The sequence below is a fragment of the Eublepharis macularius genome, chromosome 4 (assembly GCF_028583425.1).
Source record: "Eublepharis macularius isolate TG4126 chromosome 4, MPM_Emac_v1.0, whole genome shotgun sequence".
Taxonomy (NCBI): Eukaryota; Metazoa; Chordata; class Lepidosauria; order Squamata; family Eublepharidae; genus Eublepharis; species Eublepharis macularius.
This window is the reverse complement of record NC_072793.1, coordinates 80,767,446-80,785,401: the sequence shown is the minus strand read 5'-3', so window position 1 is coordinate 80,785,401 and position 17,956 is coordinate 80,767,446. Positions and strand designations below refer to the sequence as shown.

At 42.1% G+C, this 17,956-nt stretch overlaps 1 protein-coding gene across 2 annotated transcripts in view; it reads left to right on the top strand.

Annotated features, from left to right (window-relative positions):
* Positions 1 to 17,956, top strand: part of FLT4 (fms related receptor tyrosine kinase 4) — a 148,140-nt gene that overhangs the window by 104,947 nt on the left and 25,237 nt on the right. For both annotated transcript variants that reach the window (XM_054976285.1, XM_054976286.1), the window contains 8 exons: positions 1,663 to 1,771; positions 4,617 to 4,976; positions 6,255 to 6,401; positions 7,746 to 7,877; positions 8,198 to 8,304; positions 9,150 to 9,285; positions 9,891 to 9,995; positions 15,661 to 15,774. In XM_054976285.1, coding sequence (XP_054832260.1) covers positions 1,663 to 1,771; positions 4,617 to 4,976; positions 6,255 to 6,401; positions 7,746 to 7,877; positions 8,198 to 8,304; positions 9,150 to 9,285; positions 9,891 to 9,995; positions 15,661 to 15,774 — 1,210 coding nt within the window. The remainder of the gene's footprint in view (positions 1 to 1,662; positions 1,772 to 4,616; positions 4,977 to 6,254; positions 6,402 to 7,745; positions 7,878 to 8,197; positions 8,305 to 9,149; positions 9,286 to 9,890; positions 9,996 to 15,660; positions 15,775 to 17,956) is intronic.

The following is a 17,956-nucleotide window of genomic DNA, read 5'->3' as shown; positions in this document are numbered from 1 at the left end:
AAAAAAGGTCCCGCCTAAAAAAGCAGTTTTTGAGCGGCCGTGTGACCGGAGGGACGCGCGAGAAAGACGGATTGGAAGCAGGAATGTGAACGAAGAGGAAAAAATCACGGATTGGAGGCAAACGGAAGATATCCGATAAACATGCGGGTAATGGGTGAATGTGGATTTGACCTGTGAAATTTGATGCCGTTGTTTTTTTTTTTAATTCTGTCTTTATTGAAGATGGGTACTATAGAGGATTCTGGAGTTTCATCCAGGATAGATGGTCAGTTTATGCACAGAGGTAGCCAGACTTACTGAGTTAATTGTCACTCCTCGTGAACTGAGAGTGCACCATAGAAAAAGCCCATCACAGTCATGGAACTGTAGACTAAGATCACTAGCAGTAATCAAGCAATTTTTCGAGGAAGCTTGTATACCGTTACTGATTTTCTCATTGAAGACCTTCTGCCACTTTTAATGGAGTTCTCCAAAACACAGTTTGAAAACTACTGCCATTCCATGTTGGAAGAAAACAGGAGTATGGTGGTTTACAAAGCTAGAATATTTAATTTCAAAGGAAAGGGTATAAAACATTATTCCTCTTAGTGAAGCCAATCATTGTTAAAATCTGGGATTAGACTCTAATGAAGGACAGATTAGCCCTCTAAACTAGAAATTGCCCCTAAAACCAACTAGATAGATGTGTGTGGTTGCCAAGAAGTGAGGGGAAAGCATTCTGCATGTGTACAAAATGTTTGCAGTCTCAAAATTTAGAGAATTGATTATTGTTGCCTCAAACTTGGTCACTCAGTGACCTGTTTTGATGCAGTGAGAGTTGATGGGGGTTAAGATGATCTAGATAATATGCCTCCTTAGCTCTCAGGCCTTCTTTGTTACTTCTTTTTCAGACAAGATATTCTAGAACTTAAACCTGCCCCAGAATTACATACATAACCCCAGTCCTTTCGCTGTAATCCCAGATTTTGAGAGTGATGGGGACAGTTCCTATTCATGGATGAGTAAAAGACATTCTGCACATGCTAAGAGGCATGCCTTCTTTCACCCAGGTAAGTTGGGTGAAAGAAGGAAGGTGGCTTGCAATTAATTATGTAAAACAGGCTAAGTGAAACTGGGTATTCTTTTTCTTTTTTATGCCTCTCCTGCCCCTTCCCCCCATGCTTCTATTTACTCCTGATGCAAGGTAAGTAATACAAACAGAGGAGCCAACCACAGAATGGTATAAATCTCACTTTAGTTTCTCTTTTATATTCATGGAGAGACAAACAAGAAAGAAGTGAAGAGCCCAGGAAGAAAAGGATATAGGGCAGAGTAAATGAATTTGGCTAGGAAGAGCTTAACAGATTCATATTCAGCCATCTTGCAGCTTGCCTTCTCCCATTTCTTCCCAGGCAATCATATGAAAAACTGCTTTCACGTTTTCCTTTATATCTCTCCAACGAAAAGAACTGGTAGAGACTTACTTTTTTTTTTTAATGAAACAGGATATTCATGGAGGCCTGGCATATTTGTTAGATCTCCAGTTTCACCATTCCTTATAAAAGACAGGTGCAGCGACAGCATTCTTCTCTCTCCAGAAAGGCTGGAAAAGAGTTGTGCAGATCTTGCACCTCCATTACAAATGTTTATATAAATTCATGTTTCATTGTCTTCCTCTACTAGACGGTCAGCAAACTGATCATCCAAGAAGCCAGTGTTTCTGTCATGTACAAGTGTGTAGCTTCCAACAAAGTTGGTCGTGATGAACGCCTGATCTATTTCTATGTGACCAGTGAGTATCAGAAAGCAAAGGGGGTGGCTCTTTTGGCTGTCTATGTGACGTTTATTCAAGCAGTACAATTACAAAAAGTGTTTGAAAAAACCTCCAAAAAACCTTAGCCTCTCTTGGAAGCTATTTCGCTCAGAGCACTGCTATCTTATGCTTACAAACAGGTAATACCCTGTGTTCATGTATGCATTTATGTTCTCAGGAAAATGTAGATGCAGATCATTGGAAGACATTGATCGTTTGATTGGAAATGCACAAAGTGGACTAAAACTTTTTTTAATTCAAAATTTGTACAGTTTCAGGTGGGTAACCATGTTGGTCTGCAGTAGAAAAGCAAAATTCGAGTCCAATAGCACCCAAAGACCAACAAGATTTCCAAGATATAAGCTTTTGAAATTCAAAGCTCCCTTAGTCAGATACAAGTAGGAATGCAGTTCCCTGAGCCCTTTTATCCCAGTCAGAAGGTGGGAGAGTGTAGCAAAAAATAGAGTTAGGATGCAAAGCTACAAAGCAAAATGTAATCGTTTTGATTAGAGCAGAGGAGAAATGCTTAGGGTTATGAAATGCAGAAAATTAGAATCTATAGTGAGATAAGAATCCTATGTCCCAATTTGTACAGTTATTCCATGAAATAAATAAATAAATAACTCCCATCAGGCGACAAACAGCTGTTGGTGGTTCCTGACCCCAAGGAGGCCTGCCTAGGCTCAACTAGAGCCAGGGCCTTTTCGGTCCTGGTTCCCACCTGGTAGAACACTCTGTCTGCTGAAATCAGGGCCTGGCAGGACCTACTATCTTTTCTCCGGGTCTGCAAGACAGAGTTGTTCCGCCAGGCATATGGCTGAGGCTGGGCCTCCGCCAGCCTGAAAAAAAAGGGTGTATAAATCTGTCCACCATCATATTTTAAATGTGTTGTTTTTAATGTACATGAATTTTTTAATTGTATTTTTAATATGTTGTTATCTGACCTGAGCCCACTTGCAGGGACGGCAGAATAGAAATTTGAAATAAATAAATAAATTAAATGTACAATATGTGAGTAGACTCAAAAGTTAACAAAACTTTTAATTTCGTAGTGAAACACAGTTGCTTAAACAAACTCACAGAAACTGGGGGGGTTGAATTTTTAAATTTTCATTTTGAAAATGATTGTACATCTTTGTACAAGCATGGGGTAGTGGTGAGAGTCTTGGTCCAGGAGCTGGGAGACCAAAGTTCAAATCTCCACTCTGCCAAGACTGCCATGGAAGCTTACTGGGTGATCTTGGGCCAGTTACACACAGCCTAATAATAACAGTAACATTCGATTTATATACCGCCCTTCAGGGCAACTTAACTCCCACTTAGAGCAGTTTACAAAACATGTCATTATTATCCCGATAACAATATCACCCTGAGAGGTGGGTGGGGCTGAGAGAGCTGTGACTGACTCAAGGTCATCCAACTGGCTTCAAGCGGAGGAGTGGGGAATCAAACCTGGTTCTCCAGATTAGAGAACCATGCTCTTAACCACTGCACCAAACTGGCTACACCACTACTGTACCTGACAGAGCTATTGTGAGGAGAATGATGTTGAAAGTTGCTGTGGGTCCCCATTAGGGAGAAAAGCAGTGTAGAAATATCTAAATGAATAAATACATTTGAGCATCCATATTTAAAAACGGTTTCTTATTCAGAATTATAAAGGTAGCCGGCTCAAGGTTGACTCAGCCTTCCATCCTTCTGAGGTCGGTAAAATGAGCACCCAGTTTCCTGGAGGTAAAGTGTAGATGACTGGGGAAGGAAATGGCAAACCACCCCGTAACAAAAGCCTGCCAAAAAAATGTCATGATACGACATCCCCCCCATGGGTCAGTAATGACTCGGTGCTTGCACAGGGGAATACCTTTACCTTTTTACCTATTCAGAATTATAGTCTGTATGTAGGGAAAACTGCCCAATGGTTAAAAGCTGGTTTGGTCTCCTGCAGAGCAAAATGCTATGCATGTTCTGGTGCTAGAAAAGAGAAAAATCTCTTCTTAGCTCAGTTCCCCTGTCATACTTCCTGTGATACATGGGCACAAAGAGTTCAAAACTCCTCAATAAAAATCTGGAGGGTAGAGTTGGGTAATGTTGCTGGTGTAGTAGCACCCCCTAGTGCTTTATTCCCTGTACAGAATGAATAATTTTATCCTGGGTTCATTATTTAAACTGAGGGTTTAATTCCTCAAAAGTGGCATTTACGTATAGAGGTGTGATTGGAACTTTTGAAACAAACTGGTCTTTTCTGCCTGGCAAATAAAAATGACTACTATTTTTATAAATAGGAATGCACATTTGTTTACCAATGAAAATTTTTTGAGACCTGACCCAAAGGTTTGTAAGATAGTGGAACTTAATCTTAATTTGAGCTGAACTCTTCACTACAATGACCTCATGGCTCTTTGTTTAATTAATGCAGGGTTTCTTCACCTATATATAAACATGCCATTGCTCCCTATCTGTAGTGATTAGACTGCATTTTTTATCTTATTTTTTGTGTATGGATTCTTCTGTATGTCTGGTCAAAGCTAAAGGTGCTAAAGCAGCCTGTATATTTGAATCCCAAACTTAGTGTTAGGAAACAAGAAGCTTCAATTGAGTATGTGTTTAAATAATGACATGCCAATGACCAATAGCAGCAATGCCCCCCCCCCCCGCCCCAGACTTTAGCATGGAATTGAATTTATTTTAATGATGTTGTTTTTAATTTATAAATTTATTTAAGAAATAAATAAAACTAAACTGAATAATATCCTATAAACATAACCTGACATAAGCTTTAAAGTCTCAATCAGACACCTGTTTCCTTACATTAATTTCCTGGTAGCCATTCCAAATGGATTTGAAATTGAGTCACAGCCTTCAGAAGAACCCATTGAGGGACAAGACCTGAGGCTAAGCTGCAATGCTGACAATTATACCTATGAGAACCTGCAGTGGTACCGGCTCAACCTCTCAAAGCTGCATGATGAAGAGGGCAACCCCCTGGTCCTGGACTGCAAGAATGTCCACCACTATGCAACCAAAATGCAAGGCGATCTTCACTTCAAGCCTCATTCCAACTATGCTGCCTTGACACTTACAATCCCTAATATCTCATTAGAGGATGAGGGAGACTATGTGTGTGAAGTGCAGAACAGGGAGAACAGTGAGAAACACTGCCACAAAAAGTATATTTCTGTGCACGGTAAGGACTGCATTAAACAGGCATGTTGGGATTTTGAGGTGCCGAAGAGTAAATGGGAAAGAGAACACTTGGTTAGAACAACGTTTCAGGGAATTGTTGCCACTCACTATCTCAGAGTTATCCTAGTTTGGGTTGAGGAGAAGACAGTCTATGTGTCACATATAGATCTAGTGGTAACCAGAAAGCTTATTTAAGTCTGGTCTGAAACCCCAGGACAAATTGGGTTTCTTGAATTAAGTGAGAACACTGGTGAGTTCTGGTTGTGGTTAGTATTGGCGCTATGGTTGCCAACAGTCCAGAATAAACAAGTCTGGCTTGCTGTTGTGCTTTTAACAGTTGTGTCATATCCAGAAATTAGCAGGTGAAGATTTTCACTGCATAAAGATTATTACTGGCTAAGTGCTCCAGATCAAACAACTAAAGGGATAGTTCAAAAACTGTCACCCACTTTTTGCTGACATGACATTCAGCTGCAGGTGGAGGGGATGTTATTCTCCAGAAAGAAGAGGTGAGAGGAAGAAGCACCCAGCCCACCACCTACAGCTCACCTCAGATTGCTTAACTATAGCATAGCATTTGGAAATATGGAGTTGGATCCAGCACAAAGTTTCTACTTGCACTAAAGCCCTAGTGCAAGCAGTAATGCAAGACCACTTATACAAGATCTTATGCAACTTATTTCTGTGCACTATAATTTAGGGGTGGGGCTAGGGAAGGCAGTTGGTACTTGGATGGGAGACCACCAAGGAAGACTCTACAAAGGAAGGCAATGGCAAACCACCTGTTTCTCGCTTGCCTTGAAAGCCTCTTGCTGGTTAGTTGTGACATGATGGCACATACGTACATATAATACGTTGGGAGGAAAGTACTGGTTGTTCCACAGGATCTTGAGCAAGGAGAACAGAGCTAATTTCATTTAGGTTTCCACTTGCGCATCACTAGACTTAAGCTATTACGACTTCACCAACACTCAAATTATGAACTGAGACCTTAGTTTAGCTAATGATCACCTACAGATACCCTGATAATACATCTTTTTGTCACACAGTGGTTGCATCAAACTAGTGCAATATTTAAACTTGCCTGCCTTTTAGCCTTGCTGTTTCAGGGCTGTGACAGGTTAATGCATTTCTTCGGGACTCCTGCTCATGGTGCTTTTCTGTGGGATCTATGCAGCTCTGTATGCTCATATCCATCTACACACCTATCTTTTTTTATATTTTACTCTTGACAGTCATGCTGTTAACTGCCTTTATTATTTGATTGCTGCAACTTTAGCTCTGGAAGTCCCAAAGTTGAAGCAGAACCTGACAGACATCTTGGTGAATGTGAGTGATTCCATAGAGATGCGCTGCAGAGTTGATGGCACACACATTCCAAACATCAACTGGTATAAGGATGAGAAGCTTGTAGAAGAGGTATCAGGTAAGGCTGACTGAAGAGGTCTATGGGTGGGAAAAGCAGGACAGTTATTGCTATGTGCAATGACTGGCAAGGCTCTGGCTTGCATGTAGGGTATAGAACTCTAACTGGCTGAGGTTAATGCTCAAGTAAGGGTACATATTTCATTCATTTAAGAGCGTACCGAACCAAAACTAGTGTTGTTGGTATAACATAGTTAATATGACTGTTGTGTTGAAAGAAGTTCTGGGTTCAGAACACAACCCAACCATAAAGTCCATTGGGACACTTTGGCTACATTACAATCTCTCTGAGAGAGCTGCTATAGCATAGTGGTTAAGTAGTTGGGTTGCGAATCAGCACTCTGCTGGTTCAAATCCTACTACTGCCATAAGCTCAGTGGGTGGCCTTGGGTAAGCCACTCCTCTCAGCACCAGCTCCTCAGCTGTATTGTGGAGATAATAACACTAACTTTGTTCACCACTCTGAATGGACACTAATCTGTCTAGAAGAGTGATATATAAGTGCTGTTGTTGTTGTTGTCATCATCATCTTGTGGAATTATATGTGATACAATGGATACAATGTAATACTACCACGAACTTCTTGGAGGAAGGATGGGATAAATATGTAAATTTAATTAATATTGAAGACTTTCCATACATTTTGCTTTGCTGCAGTTGTGTTGTATGCACATATGTTTATCCAGTGCAATGTAAATCACGTATCATCTGTTTGTAGTTAATGAACAGAGATAGAGCCATAAGAGAAATACAATGTAAAATTTGTAAATTTGCTTCCAAAGTGCAGGTGGGCAACTTAGATTTTATTCATACAATTTGTTTTAAAGCCCCCCCCAACACCTCCTAATAAATATTTTTGCTTAAAATAAGGGAAACAATCCAAAGGACCCATTTGCGTGCATGTAAAGCAATTACCACACATAGCTAGAGATTTAATTTTTCTGTAGTTTTCACCACTGTAATTCTTATCGCTATAATGCAAGGCATTTTTCAGATGAAACAGTTGGTTATATATCAGTTTGTTGTATACATCAACAAGTGGAGAAAAAATAAACCGTGGAATAGCCAAGTGCCTCTGTTACCACAGGAAACCTCAGACTTCCACAGGGTATCAAGTCTTTACAAACTGACTGCATTTTTTTTTTATCCATATTAACAGGGACTAGAAACTTGCTATTATTTAACCAAAAGAAAGCTGAAGGTTATGGCTAAAGAAACCATCACTTTGGAAATGATGGTCCAATTTTAGTTCAGGCTTCTGCTCTCTAGAGGTTATCTTAATGTAAGCCCTTCACAGACTCCATTAGTTCACACCTGAAAACCTTTATTCTTATGCATGTTTCAGGGATTGACCTGGCAGATTCCAATCAGAGGCTGAGTATCCAGAGAGTGAGAGAAGAGGACGCCGGCCTCTACTTGTGTAGTGTCTGCAATGCCAAGGGTTGTGTGAATTCCTCTGCCAGCGTCTCTGTAGAAGGTACTATTGTTAACTTCATTCCATATGCCTCTAGGGGGAAATATTTTTGGAGAGAGTCAAAGAAAAGCGGAGCCTTTTGATATACATATTGTACCAGAAGAAGTTAATCTTCTTTTATTTAAATTACAAAAATAAGACTGACCTATTCTTGGCCCAATTTAAAAGAAACCTAGTATATTCTTGTCAGAATTTCCTCTTGCTTGCTTATTCTCTCTCTTGTTCTTTCACTCAGTATGTCCTTGGTGTTGCTTATTGCTTCATGTACATTTTGAATTCTTTTCTGCTGCCATTTTTACTATTTCCCCCCCCCTAAACTATAGGTTCAGATGACAGGACCAATGTGGAGATTGTTATCTTAATTGGGACTGGTGTCATTGCCATTTTCTTCTGGATTCTCCTAATCCTGATCTTCTGCAATATTAAGAGAGTAAGTGTCCTGTATCACCTGCTCTCTGACTGATGCTCATTTGGTAATCCACAACAGAGCCATGAACAACAGAGGATTCCACCAGAGGACCGTGATGACTTCCAGCTCTGCATGTTCCATTTTCATGAGATGAGTTTCTGGATGAGTAGCTGGTTTTCAATGGAACCAAAAGTGGCCCTGGCAACCTCAATACATTGATATGGAAGAAAAAACAAAACAGCCTAGATAAACAACCTTTTTGCCCACACCTACACTGGGATATTTCACAGCCAAAGGAATAACTCTCTGGTGTGTGAAATTTCTTGTGCAGAAACTGAGAAAAGTGGAAGAATTACAATTTTTTGCAGAGTTAAGAAAGAATGTTTTCTTTCAAAATAGTAAAAAGTCCAGTAGTACCTTTAAGACTAACCAACTTTATTGAGGCATAAGCTTTCGAGAACCAGAGCCGTCTTCGACAGATGCATGCATAAGCTTTCAAGAACCACAGCTCTCTTCGTCAGATGCATGCATCTGTCGAAGAGAACTGTGGTTCTCGAAAGTTTATGCTTCAATAAAATTGGTTAGTCTTAAAGCTGCTACTGGACTTTTTACTATTTTGCAACTACAAATTAACACGGCTAACACCTCTGGATCTGTTTTCTTTCAGAAACAAACTGGTGTGGGTTGAGATGGGGCATAATAGTATTCATGTTATTATGTCAAACCATCCACTTTTCCCCTTTGTTTTGCCGGGATATAAGAAGGAAAGCTCATTGTTAAAGTGCAGAACATGAAGAAAACAGTACAATTATACATGCTTGTTGCAAAATGACACAGGCCTACCAGCTTCTTTTTCCCCCCTGCAGCCTGCTCATGCTGATATCAAGACTGGATACCTTTCCATCATTATGGATCCAGGTGAAGTTCCCTTGGAGGAACAATGTGAATACCTACCTTATGATTCCAGCAAATGGGAGTTCCCTCGAGAACGACTCCGGCTAGGTAAAATAGAACAGTGTTGAATGGGTGTGATTCTCCCCCCCCCCTCATTTCTGTGGTTCCAATTGCCATTTCTAACCATTGATTTACATTACAAAATACACCTGTAGACCAAAAATCTCACATCCCGATGGTCTCTCATCAAATAATTCATCATCATAATATTCAATAGTCTATTCTCCTGACTTACTTGCAGCAGCCAAAGAATCAAAGAATATTGTATGAAAGTAACAGACAGACAGGCAAACAGTGGCTAGACCAATGATGAATCAGCCTGGTCCAAAACGTTGCCCTCACCTTTCCCATGTGGTCTGCTCAAGGGCAACAAACAGCACCTCTGTTTCCTTCCTCTGCTTTGTCAGTAACAAGGTCTGTTTCACTTCCTCCCCTGGTCCTTTCTCTGAAAATGCAGCCACCTGGAGATGGTAAAAATGCTGTTCCTTCCTCTTCCTTTTTCACACTTTTTATTCTTTCTGTCCGTTTCCTGTTTTGTTTTGGTCCCCTTCACAATTACTAATTTCTAGAGTCTTTGAATACTTATACAAAATATGTTCCTCTCTTTTTGTCCCAGCCCAGGTTTTACCCTGTTCGTGTTCTCTTATTTTCAGGTAAAGTTCTAGGCCATGGAGCTTTTGGGAAAGTGATGGAAGCCTCTGCATTTGGAATTAATAAGAGTAACAGCTGTGAGACTGTGGCAGTTAAAATGCTCAAAGGTAGGTAAGATAAATGGCTGCTGATAAAGATCAGAATATGAGTTGTCTCTCCGGAAACGTCCAACTGTTTAATATTTGTTACTGGAAGACAACTTTTCCATGATTTAAGCAAACCCCTTATCTCCTGAATGCCCACCAGTGCTTGCATTAGGAATCCTGAGGGTGATCCTCCTTCATTAATTAGTGATTTTTCCTTCCTTTTTGAATGCCCTGTTTCTTGGCCTTTGCTTATCCTGTTAATATGTGCTAATTAGTGTCCTTCCCAATATAGCTTTCAACTAAAAACGAATATCAATCTCGTAGCTGCCTAATCAGCTTGTACCTGATTACATTAATTAATGAACTGATTGAAATAAGTGCTATGCTGTTTCAATGTTGATAATATTTTGACAGTGTTTATTTAAGATATTTTTCACTAAATAAACAAAGCTGACTCAAAGCAGCTATAAAGGTCAGATTCAGGTAAGAAGCAAGACAGAATCCAGCGCAGGAACCTTATATCAGACAGGCAGCACCAGAATCATAATTAAGACAGTCCTTGATAAGTTCAGTCTACTGTTCCATAATAGATATCTATAGGTAACAATTTACCAAGAGGAACTTGTTAGGCACTCTTCCCATTGGGAAATGGAAGATCATCCCAGAGGCCCTCTGATGGCACGAGATCCTGTAGGACGATCTCCCGTTTTGTTATCGTGGCATCTGTGCAGTCCCACATGGGTACTGTGCATGCATAGGCCAGCCACAGATGTTTGACATCTCCTAGAAGTGCAAGATACTCACCTGTCCTTTTTACATGCCTTTCCCCTTCAGTGTGCCTATAAAAGGACGGGTGAGCAGCTCCCTCCCCCAGTTCTTTTTTTCCCCCAGTGTTGCTGAAGGAGAATGTTCTTTCTCCTCTCTTCGGTCCCAGTGTGCCATTCAGATGTGAACTACTGCCTCCAGCTCCATGGCATTGAAGGCACTTTTCAACAACAACAACAACAACAACAACACATATGCTGCTCTTCTAGACAGATTAGTGCCCCACTCAGAGCAGTGAACAAAGTCAGTGTTATTATTATCCCCTTAAATATTCCCACTGTTGGACAAAGATAGCCCAATCTGACTGCTGTGATAAGTGCCTAATGTGTTTCAGCAAGGCACATGATACCATAAGGTGTATCATGTGCATGCAATTCACACCAAAAGCATGCCACGAAAGGGCGTCATGGCTTAAAGCTGTGTTAGGGGAGTCAGCCCTCAAAGATTCCATCATTGGGAATCCAATAGCCACCAACAAGGAACCCGTGCACCCTGAATGTACTTCCTCTGTTCCACTGATGGCCCCAGTGCCTGAGACTGGTCCCAAAGATGTTTCAGTTCCATCAGCGTCATCCTTGGTTCCAACAAGGAGTCAATCACAGCTGCCTGCAAAGAAAGCAAAAATGAAGATGAAACATCTTGAAGCCTCATTCATCCATTGCAGACCCAGCCCTAAGGAAGAAAAAGCTCCAGCTTCAGCTAAGCCATTGGATCCAGCTGCAGTTCCAAGAAAACCATCTCCATTTCCGAGGTGCTGGTCAGCATCACCACCCTCTCTATCTGGAGGTGAGATCTCCAAACTCATAGAAATACAGCCATATCCTTACTGCCTCTGTCTCAGGTTCCCACCTTGAGTATTCAGAAAGATAGTGCTGGCCAGCTCTGACATTTGGAACTTTTGCACTCTCACAGATGCCATTGTTAGTACCAGTACTCATGATACACCTTGCCTTACCATCACTACTATGCAAATGAGTATGAAGGATTCCCATATAAACATATCATCATTACCTTTATCATAAGGAAGACTCTCTGTTCAAATCTGAGACACAAATCAAGGTCTGTAATGGTTCCATCTGCAGCATCCAAGACCATTGCTGTCCATGATCCTCCCTTAGAACCATCAAGTCAGTCCAACAATGATTCCGACACTGGTTCCTATATAGCCTCCAAATTATTGCCACCTGATGTGCTCATCGAGGAATCTGCTTTCCACCCAGTGAAGACCTCCGCATGTATACAGAACAGATGATGAGAATGGCAAGGTCACTGGAGCTCCTGTTCAGCTCCAGCATCATTGGATCCAGTGTTAAGAGTCCTGCATTCCAAAGCTGTGGGTCCTGTGGTATTTCACATCATGCAGAGCATGCTTGATGTGACCAAAGATGTCTGGGCTAGACCAGCTTTGAGGCCAGCTACGTCAAAAAGCTTAATAATGTACAAAACCAAACAAGAAGGATCAGGGTTCCTTTTCTGGCCAACACCATAGTTACAGAATCTTTACAGGGAAAAGGCCTTCAAAAAAGAACAGGTCAAGAGGGCAGAAACTTGACATCCACAATCATAACATATATGCTTCCTCAACTCTGGCTTTCCACATAGGCAAGTAGGAAGCCATTATGGCATGATATCAGCTTTTCCTTTTGGAAAAAATAAGCCCTTGCATGGAACTTATTCCAGAGGAAAAGAAAAGGCTGGCTAAGATCTTACAAAGGGAAGTGGTAAAGCTTGTTAAACAGCAAATAAACACAGCCAGACACATTGGTGATTGTAGCACCAGAGCTATAGCCTCTGCCATAGTAATCAGGTGGCATGTGTGGCTCAGAACTACAGCTCTTGCCCCTCAGCACAGGATGAGAGTAGAAGACGTACTTTCCGAAGGTTCTGAACTTTTCCTCCACAACTGATGAGGCACTAAAAAAAATTAGAGATGACAGGGTGACCACTAGGTCACTGAGCATACCCCCTCTTTATTCCAACCCTTTTATCCATATAATTCCTCCTCATTCCTAATTCTTCCTACAGCAGGTATGACTCACAGCAACCCCATCGCTCTTCTAGGGGTACACAGCCACCTCCATCCTCTACTTCACAATCATGCTGGAAGTATTTCAGAGCTAGACCTAAGGACGGCTCTCACTCTCCCAAAGACCAATCTGGGAATACCAATCAGAGCTTTTGATGGTGTGTCTTGCCTCCCCCACCCCAGTGGCATACTACCTCCCACCATACATGCTTGGGGGGTTATAACTCAAGTACCATGGGTTCTCTCCATCATACATTAAGGTTACTTTCTGGAATTCAAGACAACCTTTCCAGCTGTTCTACCTCTGATCAACCCTCCCTCACCTCCCCCTCTTCTCCCTGTTGTTAAAAGAGGCTATAGAAGAGATTCCAGCCACCGTTTCAGACCGGGTTCCCGTTATGTTCTGATAAACTAAAAGTGATTCTTGTCCTATTCTGGATCTCCATTCATTAAACCAGTTTATTGTTGCAAAAAAGTTCTGCATATTGTTCCTAAGAGATGTTCTACCATTATTAAAAGTTCAAGTTTAGTTTGCTACTGTAGATTTAAGAGATGTCTATTTTCACAAAAAGTTTCTTCACTTCCAGTGTAGTTCCAGAAAGTACCAATACACTATTCTGCCTTTCGCTCTCCTTGCCCCTACAACTGTTTAGGAAGATCATATCCATAGTTGTAGGCAGGGGTCATTTCGTAGAAAAAGAGCAGGAGGAACTCATTAGCATAACTCATCAGCATATGCCACACCCCTTGCCATCACCAGAATTGTGTCATTAGCATAACTGATTTGCATATGCCACACCCCCTGACATCACCTATCCTGGCTGTTTTGGACCCAATCCTGGCCATTCCGGGCCGAAATTGGGCCCAAAATGGCAAAAGGGGCTGAAAATGGCTGAAAACGGGCCCAAAATGGTCAGAATCGGGCTGCTGCTGAGTGGGAGAATGATCCACCACCTGTCAGAGGCCCGATCCGGGCCGTTTCGGCCACAATCCAGGCTGAAACGGGCCCAAAATGGCTGAGAGTCAGGTGGGTGGGGCCACCTGACATGTGACCTCTTTGGGGAACTGCCTGAAATGCATTCCTGCGTGTTCCTCCTCAAAATGAGCCCTGTTTGTAGGTCATCTTATGGAGAAGAGTAGCATGATCTTCCAATATCTTGACAGCTAGTCATGGTTCACTCCAAAGAGACCCTTATTCAATAAATTTCCTTCATACTGTTTCAAAATATAAATGCAATGAGGTATTACTGTTACAAATAGCAAAACGGTTAGGAGCAGATTAAATAATAAAACATTATAACTCCCAGAGATTGATTGTAGGAGAGAGGAATTTATCTGCAGCTGAGCTGCTGATAATAGGAAAAGAGAAACAAATGACTGTCTAGTAAAGCAACAACAGAACCATTAGCTCCACAGACAACGTGGTGCTACCTCTCAGATTCTCCAGGTGACATTCTTTGCACAGCAGCTGTTCTGTGAGCACTGAGTATATGCTATTCATGAAAGTTAACTTCTGGGTATGAAATCCAGCAGAAAGCTCTGGCCCCACATGCTTCAGTCAGAATAAGGAACATTTAAATTTTTTGAAATTCTAACCTTCCAGACATATCTTGTGGTCAGAACTCCCAAATAGCCATGGGACAATTCAAATGAGCTCTGTGTGGATCCCACTGTGTACTCACGTTCCATCTCCAGGGCCACTGGACATTGTTGTTACATTGGAATATGGCTTTCCAGAGTTCTTCTTAGTTTAAAATGAATTAATTATCATAGTGCATGCCTATTTTAAGTCAGAACACAAGAGGGAACATCCCACTCCCTCATCTCTGAGGTTTCTGCACAGTGAGAGACTTTGTTGAATTCCCCCAATTAAAGTTACATGAGCTTAGGTACACACTCATATACTCACAATTCTTTACTGTATGGCAAAAGGGGTCCTTGCAGACTTCAGTTGTATTTGTTTGTGAAGGTTAAGCTACACTGTTTTTCTCCACTAGCCTGCAACAAAACTGAGCAGAACAATGCAGTGGCACTTCCAGAAGGAATATACGGTTACTGCTATATTGTACAGTGAAAAAAAATGCTTGAAGAACAAAGACTGCTGTACTAGCATGATAGGCAGTGTAAACAAATAATACACTAATGGCGTGGATTGGCTGCATTGCACAGAGGATCATTCTTCCCTCTTAAAAAAGAATATAAAATAAATAAAGAGAAGCCTCTCTTTATGAGCTTCCCATTCCATGCTGGTCATCAGTGATGGCATCAAGTCTGCAGAATGCTGTTCTGAGGAAAATGTGTGTTTGAGAGGTGGTGGCAAATGAAGGTGTTTTGGCGGACCTTTGGCTGCATTGCACAGTATAGACTGTGGTATTTAATGAGTGGGTTGGCTTCCCCCCCGCCCCACAACTTTCTAATATTTGAGTCTATCCGTAGTTGATAAGGCAAGGATTAGATATTTACTTAATTATTGTGATGTATATTAAGCTCTCAGTGAGCAATAAAAGTTTCATGTAGCCAAGCAGGACCAAGACAAATCCAAAAACAGAATCCATGTAATAAATAGCCTTTATTAATTCCCACAAAACATGGTGGAAATTCTCAAGAATGCTTCATGCTGGGTGTTAAAGGAGGAGGGGTGGTGTTTCAAGCCATGATATTTCTTATTTTGTTTCTGTTTAGGAATCATGCAGACTTAGGAGGCAATATAATGTTTATGTGCTTTTTATACCCTAATATTTTTAAATGACAGAAATGTTGATTAAAGGGTATGTGTCTAACTGAAACTAGGAATAGTAATTAAGCAGTAAGAGTAATGTTGTTTTCATGTTGCAGAGGGAGCTACTGCAAGTGAGCACAAGGCACTTATGTCAGAGCTGAAGATCCTCATCCACATAGGAAACCATCTCAACGTAGTTAACCTGTTAGGTGCCTGCACCAAACCTAATGGTAAATCTCCTTTCTCTACTTAGATGTCAGGGCTGGCCCATTCATTAGGCAGCACTAGGAAATCCCCTAGGATGGCAGAGGGAGAGGGGCACCAAATAGCCCTGTCTCCCCCTCCTCACCTGCCTGCAGTGCTGGGTCTGCCGCCTCAAGCAGCAGCGCTGGGAGAAGCCCCTAGCCTCAGTGGGGCAGCTGCTGAGAGCCTTCTCTTTCTGTCTCTTGCCATGGTGCAGGGGAGCAAGGAAGGCAGATGGTGGTTTCTCCACTGTGCATTGCACCTCATTGCACCTCATCACCACAGTGCAGGGGAACAAGGAGGGCAGGCACTAGGATTGCCTGCCAGTAGCTGATAACCAGCAGGAGTCCTGGGGGATCATGGGGGGGTGCTATTGGTGTGATGGTGTTACATCACTTCCAAGGAAAACCTTGCCTTTACCATAGAGTTTCCAGCAGTTCCTAGAATGGACTGGTCTCACTTCTGAGTTTTCCCCAGAAGTAATATGATGCCAATTTTTTTCTCCCTCCAACTACTGGAGTGGCAACAAGAGCTGGGGGGGGGGGTGGAGATCTTCTGCCCCAGAGGGTAAATGGTATCCCTAGCAGGCTCAGCTACCTACCATGGTGCAGGGAGCAAGGAGAAGATGGGGTAGGCAGCAGCTTCTCACTACATGGAGGGGGGTGGGAAGTAAGCAGACACTTCTCTGGGGCATGGTAGGGCAATGAAGTTTTTCTCCACCTAGGGTGCCAAAAGTCCTTAGGCCAGCCCTGTTTGATGGCTAATGAAAGATGTAAAAACTGCTATCTGGTCAGGCGCTGGCTCCTCCACCACAAATTCCAAAATTTGTAGCATTGTGCATATTATAAGAAATATATGCGTGAAAATCTTATATACTAATAGCAAAGTGACCCAGATCTGTGGATACTTAAATCTGGAGCTATGAATGGACATGACAGATCTTCTTGTCCACTTGAAAAATGCCTCAGGTTTGCAGAAAAATCTGAAATCTAAAAAAATACATTGGGGGTTAAAAAATAAACCCAAAATGAATAATGGAGCTCCTGTAGCTTTAACCAGATGCCCTCAGTGGCTGTTGCTAGGCAACCAAGTAACAGTTAAGTCAGTATTCCAGGCTTGGTTTCTGTCAGTAAAAGGTGAGGGGCAGGCAGGGCCCTTTCCAGGGCTGTTTTGGGTCTTTGAAGGAGGACTCATCAGGACTAGGACCAGAAACAACCATCAAGTGACTTGATACCACATGACTTGCATGACTCACCCAGGCCTGGCTGCTTGCTACTGCTCAACAGTAGTGCTACCCCCCACCCCCACAAGCCAGTATAATGTAGTAATTAGAGTTTCAGAGTAGGATGTGGGAGACCCAGGTTCGAATCACCACTCTGCTATGGAAGCTCACTGGGTGACTTTGATCCAATCACACCTACCTCTCAGGGCTGTTGTGAGGATAATATGAAGGCAATAAGCATGATGTAAACTGCTTTGAGTCCCCAAAGACAGTATATAAATAAAGTAATTGAGTAAATATAGATGAGTATGGAGACAGATAAAAAGTAAGTTGTTTAATGGGTTTGAAGGAGAGAAGGACATAGAGAAAGGTGAGCATATGGGGCTGCCAGGAGGAGGGACAGAGGATATAGTGTGGGGAAGGGGATATAGGGAAAAGTGAAGTACTTCCCCACACAAGTTCTTGCAAGTTCCCCACCATGCAACTGGGGCTGGCCATGTAATTGAGCCATAGGGGGGAGGCTGCCTGTGGTGGAAGGGGAAAAGATGAAAACAGGACAGATGAAGGTGAGTGGGAAGGAGAAAAGGAAGCAGGGAAATGGGAGAGACTATGGAGAGATGGGGAAGGGGAAAAGGACATGGCACAGGAACTGAACATGAAATGCCTCCCACGCCTGCAAGTCCTTGTGGGTCCCCCACTTTTCTGTATTATATTTTTATCCTACCCTTTATCCAATCGTTATCCATTCTCCTGTGCATTAGGTTAGGCATCGGAGAGAATAATTTGCACCAAGTCATTTAAATAAGCTGTAAAGACGAGAGCTGGTGTGGCAAAGTAGATAAAGTGTCTGACTAAGATCCAGATTCCAGTCCCCACTTCTGCCAAGGAAGCTCATGGATGACCTTGGGCCAGTTGCATTCTTAACAGGGTTGTTGCTGTGAGTGACA